This window comes from Dama dama, chromosome 27 (assembly GCF_033118175.1).
Source record: "Dama dama isolate Ldn47 chromosome 27, ASM3311817v1, whole genome shotgun sequence".
Classification (NCBI taxonomy): Eukaryota; Metazoa; Chordata; class Mammalia; order Artiodactyla; family Cervidae; genus Dama; species Dama dama.
Genome location: NC_083707.1, coordinates 48,552,441 through 48,575,645, shown reverse-complemented (window position 1 = coordinate 48,575,645; position 23,205 = coordinate 48,552,441). Strand labels below are relative to the sequence as shown.

The 23,205-nt window shown below is 52.2% G+C and overlaps 1 protein-coding gene across 5 annotated transcripts in view; it reads right to left on the bottom strand.

Annotated features, from left to right (window-relative positions):
- Positions 1 to 23,205, bottom strand: part of CTIF (cap binding complex dependent translation initiation factor) — a 315,713-nt gene that overhangs the window by 196,565 nt on the left and 95,943 nt on the right. For all 5 annotated transcript variants that reach the window (XM_061131334.1, XM_061131335.1, XM_061131333.1 and 2 more), the window contains 2 exons: positions 6,399 to 6,472; positions 5,197 to 5,301 (listed from right to left, as the gene is read on the bottom strand). In XM_061131334.1, the coding sequence (XP_060987317.1) occupies positions 5,197 to 5,301; positions 6,399 to 6,472 (179 nt within the window). The remainder of the gene's footprint in view (positions 1 to 5,196; positions 5,302 to 6,398; positions 6,473 to 23,205) is intronic.

Below are 23,205 nucleotides of genomic sequence, written 5' to 3'. Positions count from 1 at the left end.
GTCTTCCCCATATTTAAAGGTGTAGACCCTGGAACTGGACTTCAGGAGTCGGAGCCCCAGCGGCATAGCTTACTAACTGGGTGACGCTGCCCAAGTCACTGTCTCTCTCTGTGCCTAGGTTTTCTCATTAGTAAAATGGGGATAATTACTACAGCCTAACATCATATGGCAGTTGGAGGATTAAGTTATAGTTAATATATTGAAGTGCTTAGAACTTAGTGCCCAGCATACAGTAAACACTATAATAAATGTACATGTAGAGAATATACTGTAACAGTAAATACAGGCAATAATTAAGTAAAATTATAATAACAAGGTAAAAATATTAGTGCTACTAGGAATACTGCTACCACTGTTCCTGTCCTTTGTTATTATCGTTACCGGGCTGAGCAGCAGCGCAGTAACTAACAACAGCACAGATTCTAGAGCCAACACAGCCTCATGCAAGTTACTCAGTTTTTCTGCAAGTTTCTCGTCCTTTGAAGTGAAGATAATAATAGTTCTTACTTCCTGAAGCTGTGCTGAGTTTAGACAATGGGCAGCAAGCAGTTAGAATGGCACTGGTGTGTGCTCAGAGCCTAGTGAGTATTAGTTACTGCTACTGCAGTTATTTTGTCACTAAGTCGTGTCTGACTCTTTGCAACCCGGTAGACTGTAGCCCACCAAACTCCTCTGTCCATGGGATTTCCCAGGTAAGGATACTGGAGTGGTTGCCATTTCCTTCCCCAGGAGATCTTCCCCACCCAGGGATCGCACCTGAACCTTCTGCAGGCAGGCGTTCTTTACTACCACTGAGGCACCAGAGAAACGTATTATTATTAGCCCGGGTGTGGCAAGAGCTGCCCAATGGGCTGGTGGCAGCATTTTCCAACTGCAGTTAATGCAACTCTCAAATGTCAGAGTAATTAGTTTATATGATCAAATATTTCCCCAGCGTCTCATGTGCTTGGGGATCTGCCAACCTTTCTTGGGGTCGTGGAAAATAAATCCCACGTGGTTCCTGCCCTCAGACAGCTCACAGCTCTTGGCCAAGGAGTCCTCAACTCGGACTAAGAGGGCGCTGAGCCTGACGACCAGCAGGGGGCAGCACGAGATACGTGTTATCAAAGTCCTACGGACAGAGGGGCCCTGGATCCCCACGAAGAGACGCCCAGCAGGGCTTGGGGGAGGTCAGAGGGGCAAGGGGCGGGCGATATGACCGACGCCCCCATCAACACACGCTTTGGGGCTTGGGGGCTCTGTCTCGGGCTGGGCCGTCGGGGTCACAGGCTGGCAGGAGGAGCAGCACCCAGAGCGGCCGGGGGCGGAGGGAGAGGAGCTGGGAGGCCAGCTGGCCCAGCAGAGCATCTGGGAGAACGTCCCAGGCAGAGGCCTGGAGCGAAACACCGCGTGCAGCCAGCAAGGAGGTCCGGGTTCTAGCGGGAGGTGGGTGGGGGGCCAGGGCGGGGCCCAGGGGCAAGAGGAATTGCAGGGCCCGCTCTGGAAGCACAGCGCGGGTTCTGGCCGGTGCAGCTGGGGTGGGAGACGGGTGTAACGGGACGTTCTTGCCCCTTCCGGCCCCACCCTGGGGGTGATGGTGCAGGACTGCAGAGCTGGAGAGAGGTCTGGAAACACGCCTTTCCCCAACACATCTGCCTGGTAGAAACAGGCTGGCCCGCGAAGGCACCGATGGCGCGCAGTCACCTGTGTTCCCTGTGAGTCCCGGCAGCGCAGGAGGAGGGAACCGGGGAGTCTGGCCGCCGGGGAATGGCTGACCCCCCTCCCCCAGGTCACGTGCGCAGGGACGCACGTCTGACTCCAGTCCCCCTGAGACACTTGCCTAGCTTGGCTGGGCCTTATATTCTCACCTCAGCAGCCTCTAGCGTCCAGTCGGCAGGGAGGACTGCTGTCTCCCTAGGCCCTGCAGGGTCTGGGGCTCAGAACTCCCTGCAGGGCCGCAGGTTGGAGGAGGTCTTAAGGTGGCTACAGACCAGCTGAGTCACTGCTGCCAACAGGGTTTCCAAGGCAACAGCCTTCTCTGATTTCTGTCCCTCCATGGAAACGCGGGCTGCGGGAAGCCTTGGCAACCGAGTGGTATCTTACTTCCAAGGGCTGCTGCAGAGGCTGGGCCTGTCGAGTGCATCCCCAGGACTGCCAGACCCTAAGGCGGAAACACGGCTGCTGGCTTAGCCACACGGTGGCCACAGGGCGCTGCACCCAAACTCCCCAGCAACCCAAGAGAGATGGGATTTGGCCCGAGAGTCAGTGGTAAAGAACCTGCCTGCCAAAGCAGGAGACCCAAGAGACGCGGGTTCGCTCCCTGTGTCGGGAAGATTCCCTGGAGGAGGAAATGGCAACTCACTCCAGTATTCTGGCCTGGGAAATCCCATGGACAGAGGAGCCTGGTGGGCTACAGTCCATGGGGCCGCAGAGTCGGACATGACTGAGAGTGTGTGTGTGCATACACATACACACACACACCAGGTGTCACACACACACACACACACACACACACACACACACACACACACACACCCAGGTGTCTGGTGAGGGGTTGGGGAGATTGTCAGCAAATCTGGACGGCTCCTCCCAGTGAGTAAGCCTGGTGATGAGTGGGTGTGGCCGGTTCCTCTGGATCCAGAAGGGACAAGGGCCCTCAGCAAAAGGGGAACCTTTCTCTCCCAGGACAGTCATTGTCACTGCTGCCAAATCGTATTTTGTTAGGATGTTAATTCGTAAGGTGCAGACACCTTCGGAAAACCTGACTTCACCACTTGATCCCCACTAGACACCCTCAGTACATGAGGCGGTTTCATCACGTCTGTCCTCTGGGCCTCAGTTTCCCCAGTGGTTTCACCATCCATGTACTCCCAGGAGAAAGAGGACAGATGGGCGCTTCCCAAGGAAATGCTACCTCTCTTGGAAGCCTTCCCCAGACTGTGCATCACCCCCACTCCACTGCTGGCTTCTCTGCCCCGCTCTGCATTTCCTTTATTTAACTCGCACCTGGCCTTAGTTTATACCGTGAACTCTGAGTGTGTAAGCACAGTCTCAATTATGAATGGGCTCATGTCTCCTTTTAACAGTAGAGTGGATAAAAATACTTCTGGGAAGGGACCGTATTGTATACTGCGTGTGTTCCTCACCATTTGGGGACCAGGCCGGCCTTGTGACCGGGCTTCAGAGGTGCAAACTGCTCCTTCCTTTCCCAACGCACACTGCAAGCGCCAACCGACCCCCATTTCAGGGCAAGCGGGAGCATCACTTCTGCAGAAAACCAGCTCCTGAACTTGACCTGAGCAAAGGTCAGCTTTCCTAAACTCAGAAGCCTGGAGGGCCCAGCCCTGTGCAGTCCAGCAGCTCAGGAGGAAAATGCCCTCAGCGCTGCCGACGGGGAAGATGGAGGGGACGGTGAGTGGGTGGGCGGATGGACGGGCGTGAGTGAGGCAGGGCCAAGGAAGCCCCGCAGTTGGGCCTCTGCTTGGCACTATCTCCTCCTAACAGGATGCCTCCATGTTCAAGGGTATCTCCTCTCTTGACCCCCAAAAATCATCCCAAAAGTTCATATAGAACCCACACAAGCAGGGGCAGGACAGGGGAGAGGACAGGGTCCCCTGGCAAAGTCTGATACGAGTGCTGGGCCTCTGCCCCCAAAATACGCACATGCATGTCATTTTACATAAAAATTTAAAGGGATCAAGCCGATTCAAGGATACGACGGTATCCTTGAGCCTGAGTAATGGATGGTTATCAGAGGGGCTTAAATCACAGTTCTGCTCCTTGGGCAGGTTACTGGGCCCCTCTGAGCTGCATTTCATCTCTGAAATAAGGATGCAAGCGTCTCCCTCCCAGGTTTTGTCACTGACACTGCAGGGAGACCACTGCCAAGAGGGGGCTGACCGCTGGGGCTGGGTGGGGTGGGCAGTCAGCGGTGGGCCAGGTGAGATGCAGGAATGTAGCCCAGAATGTCAGTTATACTTAGATCTGAAGTGACAGGGAGACAAGGGTGGACGGGTAAGGACTGGAAGGAAAAAATAAAAAGCCATGAGTTGACTTAAAAAAAAAAGGAAAACAGCAAGTGTTGCTGAGGATGTAGAGAAATCGGATCCCCTGCATATTGCTGCTGGCAATGTGAAATATTCAGCTGCTGTGGAAAACAGTTTAGCTGTTCCTCAGGAAGTTCAAACATAGGATTACCATCTAGTTTGGGAACTAGAGAGAGGTGGTGGTTACACAGCGTTATCAATGTACTAAATGCCACTGAGTTGAATACCTTCAAAGGGTTAATATTATGTTATGTGAATTTTAGGTCAGCATCACTGACTCAATGGACATGAGTTCGAGCAAGCTATGGGAGATGGTGATGGACAGGGAAGCCTGGCATGCTGCAGTCTATGGGGATGCAAAGAGTCAGACACAACTGAGCGACGGAACAACAACAAAAATTATTTTAAAATTCAGGAAGAAAAGAAACCATCTGTCTCACACACCACCCCCGCCCCCCCCTCCTCCCATGTCCGTCTGGAGTCACTTTCCTGTCCAGAGGTCAGCCCAGGCCCTGACACCATCATTTTTTTTTTTTTTTGGCCACACCATACAGCATGCAGGATCTTAAGTCCTGGACCAGGGATCTGACCCATTTCACCTGCAGAGGAAGCACGGAGTCCTAACCACTGGACTGCCCAGAATTCCCTGAAACCAGCTTTCAAAGCGGAAGTAAACACTGATGCATGAACTAAGAAGGAGACAACTGAATAAAAGCAACATGTTTTGCATTTGTCGCATCCTGTAAAAGCAACAGTGACCCCAGTGTTTCTTAGAGCGGGGCCCCTGGGGGAGCGGCAGCAGCATTTCCTGAGGACTCCTTAGACATGCAGACCCCCGGGCCCTCCCACCCCCAGACCTCCCGAACCTGAGACCCTGGGGGTGGACCCATCGATCTCCACTCCCATCACTGGGTCTCACCCACTGCGCTGGACCACGGCCAAGCAGGGTCACTGTGAGAGGTCAGGAAGGGGAGCAGTATGGCTCGAGGGGGCTGGGCAGTGAAGGGTCGGGGGGTTCCGGGGGGGGCCAGTGAACCTGCAGGTCTGAGCCAGTGAGCCTCTCTGGGCATCAGCCTGCCGGGGAAAGGCCACCCCACCCCCAGCTCCCGGGGGGACACGGCTGTGCCCTGCCTCCCTGGCCACTCTGTGAGAGCTCCGGGCTGCCGCTTACCCTTCTCGGTCGATGTGTGGCAGGGACTGCTTGGGCGTGTGTCGGAGCTTCCGGTGGAACTGGGTGAAGTCCAGCTTTTCAGGCTGCAGGTCCCAGGTGGCACCACTAGAGGGCGAGAAAGGGGACGAGTCCCGTTAGTGATGGAGATGAGACGCCCCGGGACGGGGCGGGGGTGGGGGTGGGGGGGGAACACCCTGGGGGAGGCGCCAGGCAGGGAAGCAGCTCAGAAAGGGGTGGGCAGGAAGGGGAGGCGCCCACCCACCACGGGCAGGGCCAGGCGGGGACCCCTCACTCGGGATGGAGCCTGGCACGTCAGCCCTGTGCTCACGGATCATGGGGCAGGGGACTGCCTACGAAGCCTTCCTCTTCTTTAACCCTGCTCTGAGATCATGGATGCCTATAAAACACACAAGTGTGGGCCTGACCCCCGCTCTCAGTGGTCCCCCTAAAAGTCTGGAAAGTCTGCTCCCCCAGACTGGAAAGTCTGGGGTTGAGTCTGTCAGTGGGGAAGCAGGGGGCCAAGTCCCCTGAGTACCAGTCTCGGGGAGACCGGTGGCGCTTCCATGCTGAGCAAGCCGGAACCAGGGTGCGCCTGGAGCACACCCAGAGTTGACCAGCTCCGGGGCCAGGGGCACAGCTGAGCTAAAGGGCCATCCATGGCCTGAGGCTCCCAAAAGGAACGGCTACCACGACAGGGGCTCATCAGCAAACCCTTCAGGGGCACCAACCCCACGTCCTCAGGAAGTCTGGCCAACACCTGCCCTTGCACCGTGGCCCATCAGAAACCTCCTAGAGCTGGAAGCACCGAAAATCCTTTTCTCTGGACCTCTCTCTGCAGCAGCCCCTGCTCCACCCTGGCTTGTCTAACATGCCCCAGATGCCATTCTCCTGTCCTCCACCTCCTCACCCTCTCTCCCAGGGGTCGCACTGGGGGCATCTGTTTATCTCTGCCTTTTGCACTCTATTTTCTCTTGTCGTCTCCTCCTCTCCTTCCCTCGGACCCCACCCCAGCTGTCTCCTTCCTTCTCTCTCTCACCCCTTCCTCCAGCCTCATCCTCTCTAGTTCACCCCCCTCCATGTCTAGGGCAATGAACTCTCAACGTGAACTTGGCCCCGAAAGGGGGGGTCCCTCAGGGAATAAGGACCAGGAAGCTGGGGTCCCAGCTGGAGCCACACACACAGCAAGAGGAAGAGGAGAGCACCTGAAGGAATCGAAGGTGTTGGCAGCCCAGATATCTGTGCCCAGCATGTCCAGAGAGGTGTCTTTGCTGCCATTCTGGAAGACACAGAGGATGAAAGGGGGGTGTTATTTGCCCGGCCAGGACATGGAACAAGGAGGCAAAAGACCCAATCCCAGAGAGGATGGCAGAGCCCCGTCCCCTTGAGCAGCTTGGACCTTGGAGGGGGCTGCTGAAGGGTCCCGGCGGGTATATGCAGCGTGTACAACTTAGGGGGCCCTGGACTCCTCCAGGCACAGGTCCTCACTTCGACAGTGTTTGGCAGGGCTGCGTGGTCGGATACCCGGAACCCCAGGGCTCTGCCGTGCCAGTCCGTGGCTCTCTCCTCAAAGTCTCTGCACTGATGAGTTGCCTCCAGCACTGCCAGTCTGATGGTGGGGCGTCTCCCCAGGCAGGGAGTCTGTGGAGCCAGGCATGCAGGAAGGCCTGCTGGGGGGCTGACTTCCTCGGGAATTAAGCCCCATACCCCCAAATCAGGCAGCATCAAGAAGCCCCCAAGGTGATGGAGGTTTAGTTCAGTCATGTCCAACTCTTGTGACCCCAGGGACTGTAGCCTGCCAGGCTCTTCTGTCCATGAGATTCTCCAAGCAAGAATACTGGAGTGGGTTGCCATTTTCTTCTCCGGAGAATCTTCTTGACCGAGGGATTGAACTCGCATCTCCTTGATCATAAGCGGATTCTTTACTGCTGAGCCACTAAGGAAGTACAAGAAGCCCCCACGGACCAACAATTCCAACAAAGGAACTTCTCTAACACTCTGGTCTTTATCCTTTGATGTTCCCTATGAGATTCATCTCACAGACATGACCCAGCATCTGAAATCTGGCTTCTCTGCCCTTTGGCTGATGATCTCTGCCACAAGTTTGCCAGTTCCCTGTCTTCACTCTGGATGCCACCATCCCTCTTTGAAACCAAGCGGGACCCTATGGGGCCTTCCCGGAACAAACCTAACCCCCTTCTATGTTCCTCCCCCTGCTTCTTGTCTGTAGAAAGAATTTAGCCTCCTAGGCCTTTCCCAAGTTCCAAAGAGTAAATTTAATCAGAGAAATGAGAAAATGCAGAAACAAAGGAAAAGGCAAGCAAGATAAAATAATAGTAGTTTAGCCATTAAAAAAAGGCTAGGACCTTTAGTTCTTCCTCAAGGTCTATAGATAATATTCTGAATCATGTCTTTCGAGCAGCTCTGTAGACACTTAACCCCCACCAGGTGGAAGATGTTAACTGCATGTTGACCACAAGCACGTAGATTCCAGATGGGCTGGAACCAGAAGGCTGGTGATGCTGACGCCCAACTACCTGACCACCAACCAATCAGAAGAATGTCTTTGAGCTGGTCCCACAGTCCACAACCCCGCTCTGTCACCCTGTCTTTAAAATCCTTTCCCTGAAGGTCTGTGGGGACGTTGGGACTTTTAAGCACTAGTTCTCCTGGACTCCTTGCTTGGCAATCGTAATAAATGCTACACTTTGCTTTACCACTTTGCTTCTCTGATAGCTCAGTTGGTAAAGAATCCACCTGCAATGCAGGAGATCCCAGTTCGATCCCTGGGTCGGGAAGATCCCCTGGAGAAGGGATAGGCTACCCACTCCAGTATCCTTGGGCTTCTCTTGTGGCTCAGCTGGTAAAGAATCCACCTGCAATATGGGAGACCTGGGTTTGATCCCTGGGTTGGGAAGATCCCTTGGAGAAGGGAGAGGCTAGCCACTCCAGTATTCTGGCGTAGAGAATTCCATGGACTGTATAGTTATATAGTCCATGGATGGGGTCACAAAGAGTTGGACACGACTGAGTGACTTTCACTTCACTTCACTTCGCTTCATCATGACCCAGAACACTGGTTTTACTGTGTGTAGGCAAGCAGACCCAAGTTTGGCTCAGTAACATCACGACCCCCACAGTCTATTTTCCATCACCACATTCTTTAAAAACAATACTTTCACCTCTACTGAAGCTGACCATATGCATGCTTTATAACCCAGGATTCCACTCCCAGGTACAAACACAGACAAAATGTGCACAGATGTTCAGAAGTCATTTACAGCACAGAGGTACAGCACTACCTCATTCATAATAGCTACCAACTGGAGACCACTGGAATGCCCAGCAACAGTTGAAATAGACAAATTAGCTGTGGTGTGTTCATGTACTGGAATATGACACAACAGTGAGAATAAACAAACTAAAACAATATGGAGCAATAGAAATAAAGCCCACAAACACAGAGTGCAATGAAAGAGTCTAGCCCTAAGAGTACCAACTCTCTGATTCAATTTTAGATAAAGTTCAAGAACAGGCAAACTAATGTATGGAGATAGAGTTCGGACAGTAACTGGAAAAGGGCCTCAGGGGGTCCTAGGGGGCTGGTAACGTCTGTTCTTTAAGCTAGGCGCTGGTTTTCTGAGTGTGTCCAGTTTGTGAAAATCCACTGAACTGGATGTTCTTTCTTTTCTGGGTGCTATGACATTCTGGTTGGATTCCTGGTAGAATCCCCAGCTTTATTTTCATGATGATCTATCCCGGGACCTGTCACTTCTCAGGTCCGCAAGCTCATACACCAAGCAACCTTCCTTTGAGATCTTTCCACGGGCCTGGGCCTGGGCAGGCAATGAAAACACAAAAGTGGAAAAGTCACAGGCCTTGCCTGCAAAGAACGGCAGGGGATGACACACACACGATAAATAATCACAATGCAGTGTGAAAGGTGCTCTGATTCAAGCTGCCACAGTGGGACCGGGGCACAGGCAACTTTCCTGAGGAACAGAAAGGGGCTCCCCCTGAGTAAGGATTCGGGGGGTCAGGTGAGCAGAGGGAAAGGAGGGGAGCAGTCATCCTGGAAAAGGGGGCCAGGGGGTGGAAAGGGGCCCTGGCAGGACACAGTGAGGCGTTCCGGGTAACTTGAAGGCCTTCTGGGTTTGCATAGGGAGCCCAGCGGTGTGTCAAGGGGTCCCCAGGCAGGCGAGTCAGCGGCCCCCAACATCACCCACTCCCAGGCCTGGTCAGGGCCTACTAGGGGCCTCCCAAGTGCTCCTCCGTGATTGCTGTGGGTCGCATTGTGTCCCCGCCCCACCCCACCACCACCATTATTCATCCTTCAAGAGACTTTCACCATTTTCCTCAAACACAGGTTCTCCTCTTGTCATAGTGATCCATGTGACCTCAGTGAAGTTACTTCACCATTGTGGACTTCAGGTTCCTCATATTCAAATAAAAAGATACTTGAGCATGAAGGACCAACAGCTATAGGTGGTTCCTCATTGGCACCTGTGCTGAGATCACCCCCTCTCCCACCAGTGGCAGACATCACTAATTAACTGTGGCTTGATTTACATCCTCTAATTAGGTGGCCCCTTGTGTTCCAGAATCAGTCCCTCCTTTCCTTCTGTGAGCTGCCTTGTAACCCTACCCACCCCAAGTCCTGGTGTCCTGCTCGCTTCAAATGCAGCTTTGACATTGCAGGTGGCGAGAGCGACTCACCTTCTATTAATATTAATCAACCCCCACATGAGGACAGCCTCCATCCTCCTGAGATGTCAACTGGCTTGTTCACGACACCCTTCCCAGGCCTCAAAGATAATTATCAGTAAGTGTAGCATTTCCAAATGACTTCTAAAGCAAAGGTTAAAAAAAAAAAAAAAATCAAACAAACCCAACCCTGCTTCCAAAGCACACGTCTGAGACAATACCCAGAGTGAAGCTCACGCCTTCCTCCGGGATGGTCTTACAAATTCAGCTTACTTGGAGTGGGCCACTGTTTTGTCATCACTCTCTTACACCCAGAGAATGTTAGATCTTGCCAAGAAAGATTTGTTTTCAAAAAATTTTTATTGTGGCACAGGGCACATATGTAAAATCTCCCACCTTAACCACTTTAAGTGTTCAGTTCAGTGGTACTAAAGATGCTTATAACATCGTGCAACCATCAGCACCACCCATCCCCATAACTCCTTTCAGCTTGAAAAACCGGAAGTCTATCCCCATTGAACAATAACTCCCCATTTTCCCCACCCCAGACCCCGGCAGCCACTCTTCTATTTTCTGTCTATGATTTTGATGACTCTAAGTACCTCACACAAGTATAATATACAGTATTTGTCTTTTTGTGATTGGCTTATTTCACTTAACATCATGTCCTCACGGTTCATCCAGGACCCCAAGTACATTTTAAGCTCCTGGACTGCACCTGCCTTCTGTTCTTTTACCCCCACGGTGGCCAAGCTGGGCACACAGTAGGTCCACCTCCGACGCCTGCCAACTGATGGAAGAGACTCCACCCTGAGAGGCAGAGGCCCTGCTGTCTCCGTGCCTGAAAGACTGATTCACAGATGAGTATGTCCAGATGGAGTGACCGTCCGGAGATCTGAGGCCCCAGAAGAGGGAGGAACACAGGATGGAGAGAGAACAACCATGAAAAAGGGAGGGGAGGTCACAGCCACACCCGGGACTGCAAGCATCTCAGAGGGAGGAGTCATTCATCTTGATGGTAACGCATGAACAGTCCAGTCAGTTCAGTTCAGTCGCCCAGTTGCATCTGACTCTTTATGATCCCATGGACTGCAGCACGCCAGGCTTTCCTGTCCATCGTCAACTCCTGGAGCTTACTCAAACTCATGTCCGTTGAGTCGGTGATGCCATTCAACCATCTCATCCTCTGGCATCCCCTTCTCCTCCTGCCTTCAGTCTTTCCCAGCGTCAGGGTCTTTTCCAATGAGTCAGTTCTTCATACCAGGTGGTCAAGGTATTGGAACTTCGGCTTCAGCATCAGTCCTTTCAATGAATATTCAGGACTGATTTCCTTTAGGATTGACTGGTTTGATCTCCTTGCAGTCCAAGGGACTCTCAAGAGTCTTCTTCAACACCACAGTCCCAGTGCACATAAAGCTCCCTCCTGGGCTGGAGGCTGGAGGGGGCGGCTATGAGGCCAGCACCCCTCCTAGCAGAGAGGGGAGGATCCCCACCACCTGCCCTGTGCAGGGAGCACCCACTGAGCAAGATGCCTGGGCATTGCAAGCTCAGGCCCCAGCCTCTTCTGAAGCAGCGCCCCCGGCAGAGGACCTACCAGCCTCTGGATTCTGGGGGTCCAGGAGAAGGCCCCGCTGGCTGATGGTGGGAAAGAGTGACAGGACAGCAGCTGAAGGAGCAGATGCCCTGGGCACCTGAGCAGGTGATTCTCTGTAAAGGGGGGCCCATCCCTTCAACCATGTGCTGCAGTACCATCTCCATTTGGAGGTGAGAAGCCTCTGTTTTTTTCAGTACTTCATAGTTTATAAACCCTCTCCACACATTTTCCCCATGTGTGAGTGAAAATTGCTCAGTCGTGTCCGACTATTTATGACCCCATGGATTGCAGTCCACCAGGCTCCTCTGTCCATGGGCCGGAATACTGGAGTGGGAAGCCGTTCCCTTCTCCAGGGGATCTTCCCGACCCAGAGATCGAACCCTGGTCTCCTGCACTGCAGGCAGATTCATTACCATCTGAGTCATCATGGAGTCCTCATAATTCCCACCCATCCTTGCAGCAACCCAGAGAACTTATTCCTGAGCTGATGGAGATAACCTGAGCCCTATTTTAAATGCCCAAAACTTCCATACCACTGCAGTCCCCAGCAAACACCCTGCTACTCAACCATCCCCTCATCACTCTCCCATCAGCTCAACCTCCGGTTCAGCAAGCAGCATCCCGCACCCAGCGGAGGCCTCCATCTCTCCCCTCCACTTCCACTCCTCACTCGGGTCTACCTCCCGCCTCCATTCCCTCCCCGACAGCATGACTGATTCTCCGAGCTGAGGAACAGAAGTGGCAGGACGAGACCCCTTTGAGACCAGGGGCCTGGAGCCCTGGCTTCCCACGGTCCTGGGGAAACAAAATGTGCACAGCATCCCTGGAGGAGGCGACAGCGCTGGGCAAGAATCAGGACTCTCGAGGCAGCTAAACGGGATGTGCCGAGGGCAGTGGGCAAGCCTGTGGCCTCTCTTGCTGAATACAATAGCAGGGTGACCCCCACTAAGGCCAGTGTCATAACAAGGCAGAGGGCCCGTGTCTGGAGGAGCCCACCGTGCAAATCCTGGTGACGGGGATGACTTACTCGTCGCTGCTCCCTTTGGCACGATGACTGCAGCGCGTAACAAGAACCTGGGCATCTGAGAGTTCTGGGTGATGGGACGTGACAGACATATAATCACTGCATGTGACCTTTCACCACCAGGGGCTGCAGAAAGGGCCTGGCTCTTGGAAGCAAAGTCTGTGTCCTTCAAGTCTCAGCCCAGGGAGGGAAGAGCCTCAACCAGCAGAGACTCCCTTCTTGGTCCCTTGATGAAGCTGAGGTGGTAACCCAGCTGGTGCCCAGAGGGGCCAGGACTCACTGGTGGGGTGACTGCTGCCACTGAACTGACAGCCAGGAACCTAGTGGTTTCTCACACCCACCCCGGCGCCCGTCAGCCGTGGACAGCACCCAGGTGAGCCTGGGGCCACCTGCCATGTGGAGTCAGGTCCAGGCTAAGCCCTCGAAATCATAAAGGGCCTGGATGCTCCCCTTCCTTGAGTCCTGGGCTGCTTGCTGCTTAGTCGCTCAGACGTCTGACTCTCTGCGACCCCACAGACAGTAATGTCAGTCACGTCTGACTCTCTGCGACCCCACAGACAGTAATGCGCCAGGCTCCTCTGTCCATGGGGATTCTCCAGGCAAGAATACTGGAGTGGGTTGCCATTTCCTTCTCCAGGGGATCTTCCTGACCCTGGGCACCAGTCCTCAAGCCGTGAAACCCCCAAGACACAGGGCAGGGAAGAAGGTGGTGGGGGGCTTGGCTGTTTCCCTCGCTGCTACAGGGGCCCCCGGGTTCCCCCCGGCACACGGGCAAGGCTGTGTGTGGTCATGCGGCTCAGACACCATCTGGGAAAGGGCTCGGAGGCCACCCCAAGCTGCCGAAGGTACTGGCTCATATTCCAGGCTGGGCTGCTACACTCTTCCTGCACTCAGAGAAAACAAAGTCTCCTTCCCACCCACCCCCAGTCTTTCTCTCTGATGGGATCCAGCTCAGGAACCTTCCTTCCTGTGGTTCTGCCATTTTCTCATCAGCTGGTGCCCCACGAGCCTGCACCAACCATGTGCAATGCACACCCCAGTGGTTGATTTCCTTCCTGATCCACTGTGTGCACCCAGCGTGTTCTAGAAACACTAAGCCGCTGGCTCACAAATGTCAGTGTGTATCAGGATCACTGAGGGAAAGGACGGCTGGTCGTTTAAAAGTAGGGCAGCCAGAGGGGTCCATGGGATTCGCCGATGGAAACAGTGGATATTAAAAAGTTTCGTGGGGGACAAAAAGTTTAAAAAGGCTGCTTAGCCAAATATGTGGGACACACAGTCACACGACTGATAATTATTTTATTGCAGGACCTCTCGGTGCCTTTACTGGTCTCGGATGCCGATTCTTCACGTAGGTGGCAGCACACTATGCCATCTTAGTCACTCAGTCGTGTCCGACTCTTGGCGACCCCATGGACTGTAGCCCGCCAGGCTCCTCTGTCCATGGGATTCTCCAGGCAAGAATACTGGAGTGGGTTGCCATGCCCTCCTCCAGGGGATCGTCCCAACCCAGGGATCGAACCCAGGTCTCCCACGTTGCAGGCAGATTCTTTACCATCTGAGCCGCCAGGGAAGCCCATGAACACTGACTGGAGTAGGGTAGCCTTTCCCTTCTCCAGGGGATCTTCCCAACCCAGGGACTGAACCGGGGTCTCCTGCACTGCAGGCGGATTCTTCACCAGCTGAGCTACCAGGGAAGCCCAGCACACTACACAGCTTGCATCAAACATCTTTGGCCAGAAATTCACCCCACTCTTCCTTTCTACTCCACAGAGCGTCCTGCGGGACTGTGTGGTCCCCCCCAGAAGAACCCCCACTGGGAAATAGCCATCTTAAGTGCTCAGTAAACTCTCTTCCCCAACTAGTCTGCCACCCCCTCCATGGCAGGAGCCCTGTCTTCACTTTTCTGTTGTGTCCCCCTGCCTACTCACCCCACCCCCTTCTGAGTCTTGGGACACAGCATCATTCATTATTTTTTTTTTTTTGCAAGGACTCCGTGGTTAGGGAGTGAAAGCTCTCCACAAAGCCTCACTGGCTTCTTCAAGAACATTCTCCAAGTTGCAGTTCCACAGCTAGCCCTGGTGACCATGGGCTTCTCTCCGAGTCCCACCCCTTCCCCGGCCCTGAGGTCACCTGGCCCAGCCCCCCAGTTGTTGCAAAGCCAAGGTTCTGAGGAGCCTTCTCAGAAACAATCACGCTTTCCAGTGGATCGTTTTTTAGCACTTAAATGCTGCTGAAGCCTTCACAACAGCCCCTTTAACTGGCAATTAGGGGGCCCCATGCCAGGGTGAATCGTGCTGCTCGCAGAGCAGATCACAAAAGGCTAATGAGCACTTTACACCACGTGGGAAAAGAAATAGAAACGGCTGCTCACTGTCAGGGGGACTGAAGCTGCCTCTGAAAGGGCCACACTGGGGGCATAGCTGCCCCAGCTCAGGGGATGACGGGCTCCGGAGAACGAGAGCAAACCCTGGTGCACTCCTGGTATACCAGGCACCACCTGAGCCCTAGGAAGCAACTGTTGCCATCACTATGCCCATTTCACTGATGAGGAAACCGGGGCTCAGAGAACCTGCCCACATCACAGGTAGTTTCCCAGATGGGAATGCATATAGTGTGAGGCCAGCATTTATGCTCTCAGCCACTGCGCCCTGCCGTTACTTTAGTCAGATAACTTCTGATCCCACCGCAGAGCTTCCCATAATGCAAGACCATGTCCACATCCCTACCAACACCTGGGTTTGCCGAGTCTGTCTCTTGGGAAGGCAGCACTGGGGCAGGGAGTAAATCGCTTGAAATGGGAGAAAGAGGGAATGTGGGGGTGTGAGCTGGGATGGGTAGGGACAGGGGGCTCCATGCAGGAGTGAATGAAACAAGATGTGAGTCAGTCCCTGCGCAGTAGTAGAAAAACACGCCAAGTCAGGTGCGATGGGAAAAAAATGACCCTCTTCTATGCTGCTGTTTTTTTTTTAATATACAACTGCAGAGTCGTTTTTGCTTCTGCACACAGCATGCACAGGTGTGTGCTTGTGTTGACAATCCTAGGCTGCGAACGTTTGGAAATAAGGCAGAACCTGGCTGAACAGGGCAAGGGGCAGCAGGAGGACTCCCGCCTTTATCTGGGGGGTCACAAGTGAAGTTCCAACTACAGGATGTCAAGCACGTCAGTCTGATGTCCGCTGCTATGTCAGCTGCACCAGAGCTGGCCAGCCCACGCCTGGGGCCTGCAGCCCCAGGGGCCAGCTGCTGGTCATCAGCTCTACAGGGCCCCGCTTGGGCACCCGAGAGATGCGGGCTGCCACTTCTCAGAAGGCTCATAATCCCAGTCCATTTCCCTCTCTCGGTGCAAAATGTTTTTCCACAGATTCCGTCCATCACAGGAGCCAAGAGCAAGCAAGTCCCACAGGCTTGGGGCTCCCAGGGGAGCTGACAGGGTGGGCTGTCCCTTTAAACAGTGGACAAGACTTCTCTCCTTCGTCTCCAAGGATGCTCTCCCAAGTCCCCTGCCCCAGCCCCAATCTATCACCCACATTAGTGGATTAACACAGCGCTAGCCACTAGATGGACGCAAGAGGCCCTAGGCAATCCTCTCTGTCTCGCAGATTTTACCACCTCGCTGGGGAGTCACAGAAAAGGAAAAAACAACCAAAAAAACAACACATACTTAAGCACCAAATGACACAAGGCATGCCAATGACTCTGGACTCCCATTCCTGCATGGACGGATGGGATGGACGGATGGGAAAGCAGGACCCAAGGCCTGCAAGCTGCTTCCTGGAGCCCCAGGAGAGTTGCTCCAGCCCCTTGGACCTGAGCTGCCTCTTCCATACCATGAACGTTGGACTAGATTAGTGAATCCCAAGACAGGGTGGGGGCAGGAACTGAAACATGAGACACTGGAAGAGTGTCTTACATTGCACAGAATATTTGAAGACCAAAGGACCCCAAAGGCATCTCCTGGGCTAAAAGAGGGGCTTCCGGTAGGCTGGGTCTGAGGCTCCTCTTGGTCCCTCAGATTTTGAGGGTGACTTGGGTTTGCTTGAGCAGAGAGGAAGTGAGGAGTCAAGTGCTGATGGAGGTGGGGGGGGGGGCAGGGCCCAAGGAGAAATAGTCCTGTCCTGACACCTGCATGTGCAGGTGTGTGTGCGTGCATGTGGGTTCTTGTTCAGCACCAAGGACAGCACCCCATGGGATGGTGGGAAAGACAGTGCTGGACCTCCAATATTTCAATCCCTCCTGGGGGGCTCTGTGGTAAAGAATCTGCCTGCCAACGCAGGAGATGCAGGTCCAGTCCCTGGCTTGGGAAGATCCCCTTGAGGAGGAAATGGAAACTCACTCCAGTATTCTTGCCTGGAGAATCCCATGGACACAGGAGCCTGGTGGGCTGCAGTCCGGGGGGTTGCAGAGAATTGGACATGACTTAGTGAGTGAGTGAGTGAGTGAGACAATAGAAAGGCCAGAGGCAGGAGAACAAGAGGGCAGAGACCAGAAGAAAAAGCCTCCTGAGTGGCACCAGAGATGAGTTCAGGAGCAGACAAGGCCACTCCTTTCATTATGGAACTTCCCTGCCTGTTTGTCCAGCCTGTCCCTTCTCTCTCTACCCTGTCTTTGAATTAAGGACCAAAGGCTAGGGAGGAGAGGGAGACCGTTACTAAAGTCTGTGGCCAAGTACATTTCTCCAGTCTCCCAGCTAATTAACCAGGCTTCCTTTATAGCACAGTCCAGTAAAGAATCTGCCTGCAATGCAGGAGACCCAGATTCAATTCCTGGGTCAGGAAGATCCCCTGGAGAAGGAAATGGCAGCCCACTCCAATGTTCTTCCCTGGAGAATCCCATGGACAGAGAAGTCTGGGAGGCTACAGTCCATGGGATCGCAAGAGTCAGACACGACTTAGTGACTAAACCACCACCACCAGCACCACCAGGATTTAATAGCAACATTGGGACTTCCCTGGCATTCCAAATGTTAAGACTCCATGCTTCCACTGCAGGGGGCCCGGGTTCGATCCCTGGTCAGGGAACTAAGATCCTACAGGCATGGCCAATAAATAACTAAACAAAAAATTTCAAATGGCAATATTATTAGTACCTATCCTAGACTGGGCTACAGCAGACGCCACTTCTGACTGGCTGCCTGTCCAGTGTCTGCTGAAAGAATAGGGTCCCACTCAGCTCGCCCCATACCTGTGTGCAGAGAAATGATCCCATCCTCCAAGGCTCCTCCCTAGGAGGCCTTCCTGGAACTCCCCAGCCCCCAGAGATACCTCCCTTTCCTGCCAGCACCAGACTCATGACCACAGAAGGGCAGGGAGGAGAGGGCTTGAGGGGTCACCCGGCCCAGGGCTGACCTGGGAGGTCCGCAGAGATGCTCCCAGAGTGACGACGTGGATGGAGCTGGGGAGAGAGCAGGTGGGTGCCCTCCCCTGCCTCACCAAACAGTTCTGCCCTCTTGGTTTTCTACATGAGATTTCCTTGAAATATTCTGGTGAAACAAAAGGTTCTGTACCTTTTTAGAGACTTGTAGATTCACATTTGGTTGTAAGAAATTTTAATAGAGATTCCATGGCCCCAGTGGCTCAGATGGTAAAGCATCTGCATGCAATGCAGGAGCCCTGGGTCAGGAAGATCCCCTGGAGGAGGGCATGGCAACCCACTCCAGTATTCTTGCCTGAAGAATCCCATGGACAGAGGAGTCTGGCAGGTTAATAGTCCATGGGGTCAAAAAGTCAGACACGGCTGAGCAACTAACACAACACACATATATGTATCCTTTATCCAGTATCCCCAGTGGGGAAACTTGTAGAAGTGTACAGCTCAGCATCACATCCACGGTACTGACAGCGATACTGTCAGGAAGCTGAACATTTCCACTGGCAAGAGGGTCTTTCCTGCTGTGCTTCTGTATCCACACCCACTTCATCCTGTGCCCTCCCCTAACCATGGGGAACTGCTAACCTGCTCCCTGTTTCTATAACTGTATTGTTTTGTTGTTTAATCGCTAACTCATGTCCAACTCTTTGCGACCCCATGGACTGTTAGCCTGCCAGGATCCTCTGTCCGTTAGATTCTCCAGGCAAGAATACTGGAGTGGGCTGTCATTTTCTTTCCCACTTGGCCTTTTAAGACTGGGATATTAGTGAAATCATGTAACTCTGGGGGGGTTGGCCTTTTTTCACTCTACACAATTCCCTGGAGATTCATCCATGTGGCTGCGTGTGTCAACCACTGATTCCTTTTGATTGCTGACTGCCATAACTTATTTAACTATCCACCTGTTGAAGGACATCTGGATTGGTTCCAATTTTGGGCTATGATGAATAAAGCTGTTATAGTCATCTGGGTACAGGTTTTTGTGTGAACATAAGTTTTCATTTCCCTGGGATAAACACTCAGGAGTGCAATTGCTGAATCATATGCTACTTGTAGGTTTAGTTTTATGAGAAACTGCCAAACTGTTTTTTAGAATGGCTGTACCATATAACATCCCCACCAGCTATGTCTGCATCATCCAACTTCTCTGTATTTTCACCAACATTCAGCATTGTCACTTTTTTTTTTAATTTTAGCCATTCTGATAGGTGTATAAAGAGCTATAGTGAACATCTTCTTGTGTGCTCATTTGACATCTATATATCCTCTTTTCAGTTCAGTTCAGTCGTGTCTGACTCTTTGTGATCTCATGAGCTGCAGCACGCCAGGTTTCCCTGTCCTTCACCAACTCCTGGAGCTTGCTCAAACTCATGTCCATTGAGCCGGTGATGCCATCCAACCATCTCATCCTCTGTCGTCCCCTTCTCCTCCTGCCTTCAATCTTTCCCAGCATCAGGGTCTTTTCCAATGAGTCGGTTGGTCAAAGTGTTGGAGCTTCAGCTTCAGCATCAGTCCTTCCAATGAAAATTCAGGATTGATTTCGTTTAGGATTGACTGGTTGGATCTCCTTGCAGTCCAAGGGACACTCAAGAGTCTTCTCCAACACCACAGTTCAAAAGCATCAATTCTTTGGTGCTCAGTTTTCTTTGTGGTCCAAGTCTCACATCCATACATGACCATACATCACTATTGGAAAAACCATAGATTTGACTAGATGGACCTTTGTCAGCAAAGTAATGTCTCTGCTTTTTAATATGCTGTCTAAGTTTGTCATATATCTTCTTTGGTGAAAAAAAAATCCCTTCATATATTTTGACCATTTTCTAATTGCACTGTTTTCAATGGTGAGTTTTGAGTGTTCTTCATATATTCTAGATGTTTGTCCTTTGTCAGATACATGTTTTGCAAAATCTTCTCCTCCTTTGTAATCTGTCTCTTCATGCTCTAAAAAGGGTTTTTTTTTTTTTCCCCAGAGCGAGAGTTTTTCATTTTGATGAAGTCCAATTTCACATCTCAATGTTGATGTTTACTGATCATCTTCATTCTTTCACTTTGAAATCTTCTCAATTCTTGGCATGACAAATGATTTTTTTACTGTAATCAGGACACTTTCGTGTTACGTAATGAGACTCTGAATCTCATTTAAACCTTCTGTTCTAGCTGGCTTTTTGTGGTACCACTCTGGCAGGGAAAAGAAGGGCACAGCCTCAGACTGCCAGTGGAGGCAGAAGTCCAGGGGGCACCTGATACAGGTCAGTGGAGGTGGGAGTCCCAGGACTCCACGTGGTCCCCACTCACCCTGCTATGTAGTGGTGGCCTCAGGACCACCGGAAACAGTGGGAGTCCCAACTCCTTATGAGAACCTTCTCTGACACATCTTAACAGGGACGGAAGAGGCACCTCTATCCCACTGAGTGAGGGTGGGCATCCAAGCCCCCCTCTGCAGGGCCTCCAGTAATACCATTCGGGGAGGCGAGGGGGTTCTTATCAGCCAGCAGGGATGAAAGCCATAGCTTCCTACTTGACCTTCACGGATACCACCCTGGTGAGTGGGTTTGGGGGTCGCATTACAGCCCAGAGGAAGGGGAAATCCAGGCGGCCACTGGGCCTCTGCTGGTGGGGGGTGAGGACAGGACCACAGATTTTCCTGTACTATTAATTTTCTTTTTTTTTTCTTCATTTATTTTTATTAGTTGGAGGCTAATTACTTTATAATACTGTAGTGGTTTTTGTCATACATTGACATGAATCAGCCATGGGTTTACATGTATTCCCCTTACTTGGTCGCCCTTTTCCTAGACCTAAGCTTGGAGAAAGTAGGCTTTTGTTGGGACTTAAAACAGAAAAATCTGTGTCTACTGGCATTTCTTGGTTACTTGCTTCTTAACCTTCAAGTCTGGAAGACAGGAGGCAAAAAGGAAACCCAGGGAGATCACTCCTGTGGCATTTCTCAGGTCTCAAGGTCCCAAGCAGTCTGCCTTCTCTCCACCTTTCAAAATTTTTGGTCTGTTTTACATAGAATGGCCAGGCTTTTAGCTGTACTTAGCAGAAGGACTATAGAAAAGAACATCTATTCTATCTTCCCAGAAATGGAAATTTAGGTCTGTATTTTTCACAAAACATTTTGATGTTAAGTCTAGTCATCTCCTCATTTTTCAGAGGGGAAACTGAGGCTACAGCAAGATGATGTATCTCACCAGTGATGAAACAGCAAGTCAGAGGTACAGAGACAGGGACTCACATCTCCTAGCCCCAGTCGGATGTGGTTACCATGACAGCACGGCCCCTCCTCCTACAGATGCCAGCACCCTGCAGACAACACCTCCTTTGCTCTCTGTATTTACAAATGCTTGGGCTTTGGACTCCTGCTTTTCTATTTGAGAAAGTCTTCTTTCTCTAAGCAGATGCCAAGTACTCTGAGGGCAGAGACCAGGCCACACGGCTCACCCTGTTTACGGTGGGTGCTCAGTGACTGTCTGCTGACTGTTCTCCCTGTAAGACTCAGTCGTCAATATCATTGGGTAAGTGTTATACCCTGGTTTCTCCAGATGAACTGGAGCCAGACGTCACTGCAAGGTTGGGGACAGATGGCATCTTCTGGAAGGGAGAGGCTCACACGCTGGGAGCAGCAGACGTTCACAGCAGAGGTTCACACTGTGTGAGGGAATACAGTCCATACTTAGGATGCTCCCAACAAGCAACCCAAGGTGGAACCTGGGAACCACTGGGTCCTGTCCCCGACTTCTTAGCCCTGCGACGTAAGTGCCTGTCCCCGCCCCCACTCGACAGTCCCTGTGACCAGAGACACGCCCGCCGCGTCTGTCATCTGGTTCCCAGCACGGCGCCCGGCGCACAACGGTGAGGCGCTAACTGGATAAATGGATGAAAGAACAAACAAATGATCAAAGCAATGCATGAACCATGACAGGAACGAGGATATTCAGCTCCGAAAGCAGACTTGCCATGATGGACTGTGGGGACAGAGGTTAAACAGCCATGGACAAAGGGAATCAAACTGAAACCATCAGCTGGAGTTAGGAGGTGGTTCAGACTGAATCAGAGACTCTGTTATCAGTGGAGCTGCCTCACATGCTCTGAGATGCCTTTTGAAGCAGTGAGCTCCCCATGTCTGGAAATCTCCAGCAGCTCAATCGACACACCAGGAGCGGGGTGGAGGTCCTTGCACTGCAGGGGGTCGGATCAGGTGACTTCTGAGCTTTTTCTCATCTTGAGAGCCCACGTCCTGAGGGTTCACTGGACGCCTGCCTAGCTCTGGATCTGATGTGGTGGAGATCGGGGAAGAGGAGGTCGGCCACAGCCCCTGGTGAGTTTCCTCTAGAAGTGGGGCATGTGACAGTCCTTCTAGCCAGTCACCAAACAGTTCTGGTTTTCCCATTTCCGGCATGTAGTAGGATTATACTATTTAGTGTGTTCATGGTTGGGAGGCGCCATGTGACTAGTTCTGGGCAACGGGTTGAGTGGAAGTGACGCGTGTTACACCTCGGTGGGAGTGCTGAATTGCCAGTGCAAGACCAGTGCTCTTTTTCTCCCTGCATCATGATGACTGGTGAGGATGGCAACTGCTTCGCCAAGCTGGGTCCTGAATGGGAGGTTTACAAGTTACTGAGATTCAGGACTGCTTGTTACTGCAGCAGTTCCTAGGCTATCCTGACTGATACAAGAGGACAGACTTTACCTGATGGTAAAATACATCAGAGAAAACACGATATACAAAGTATACAATGGGTGGATTGACACCAGGTCAGAATCTCAGTGGGGCACGAAGACACGTCCACATTCACCATCCTCACCCCTCCACTACTCCAGTAACACCTGGTGCTAACCAACTACTCCAGCTTGCTCTCTCCTGCCTCCCTAGCATCCCAGCACTATGGTTAGTGTCAAGTCTCTGCTGACACTGTTTCTTCTCTCTTCCCTTTCATCTCATCTGACATCCTACCCATTCCTGAAGGCTCAGATCAAGTCTCATGTCCTGCAAGGCATCTCCCTACCCTCAGAGACCAACAGGACCATTGCCATTCCTTGGAATGACTGCAGTGTCTGTGGTCAGGGCATCTCGTGGGGTTGAGGGGGGAACATATTGTGTGGGCCTTTAGCTTCTACTCCACAACAGATAGTGAGCCCGAAGGCTCCAGCTCATGTGTGAGCCAAGCTCACAGCAGGTAATCAAGAGATGCTGAGTGAACAGAGAGCAGTGCCAGGAACCTACACATGGTATTTCTTAATTATCCACAGAAGTTGATTAAAAATCTAGGCACTTTGACTCACATACTGTTTGTACTAATGAGTTTTTAGACTG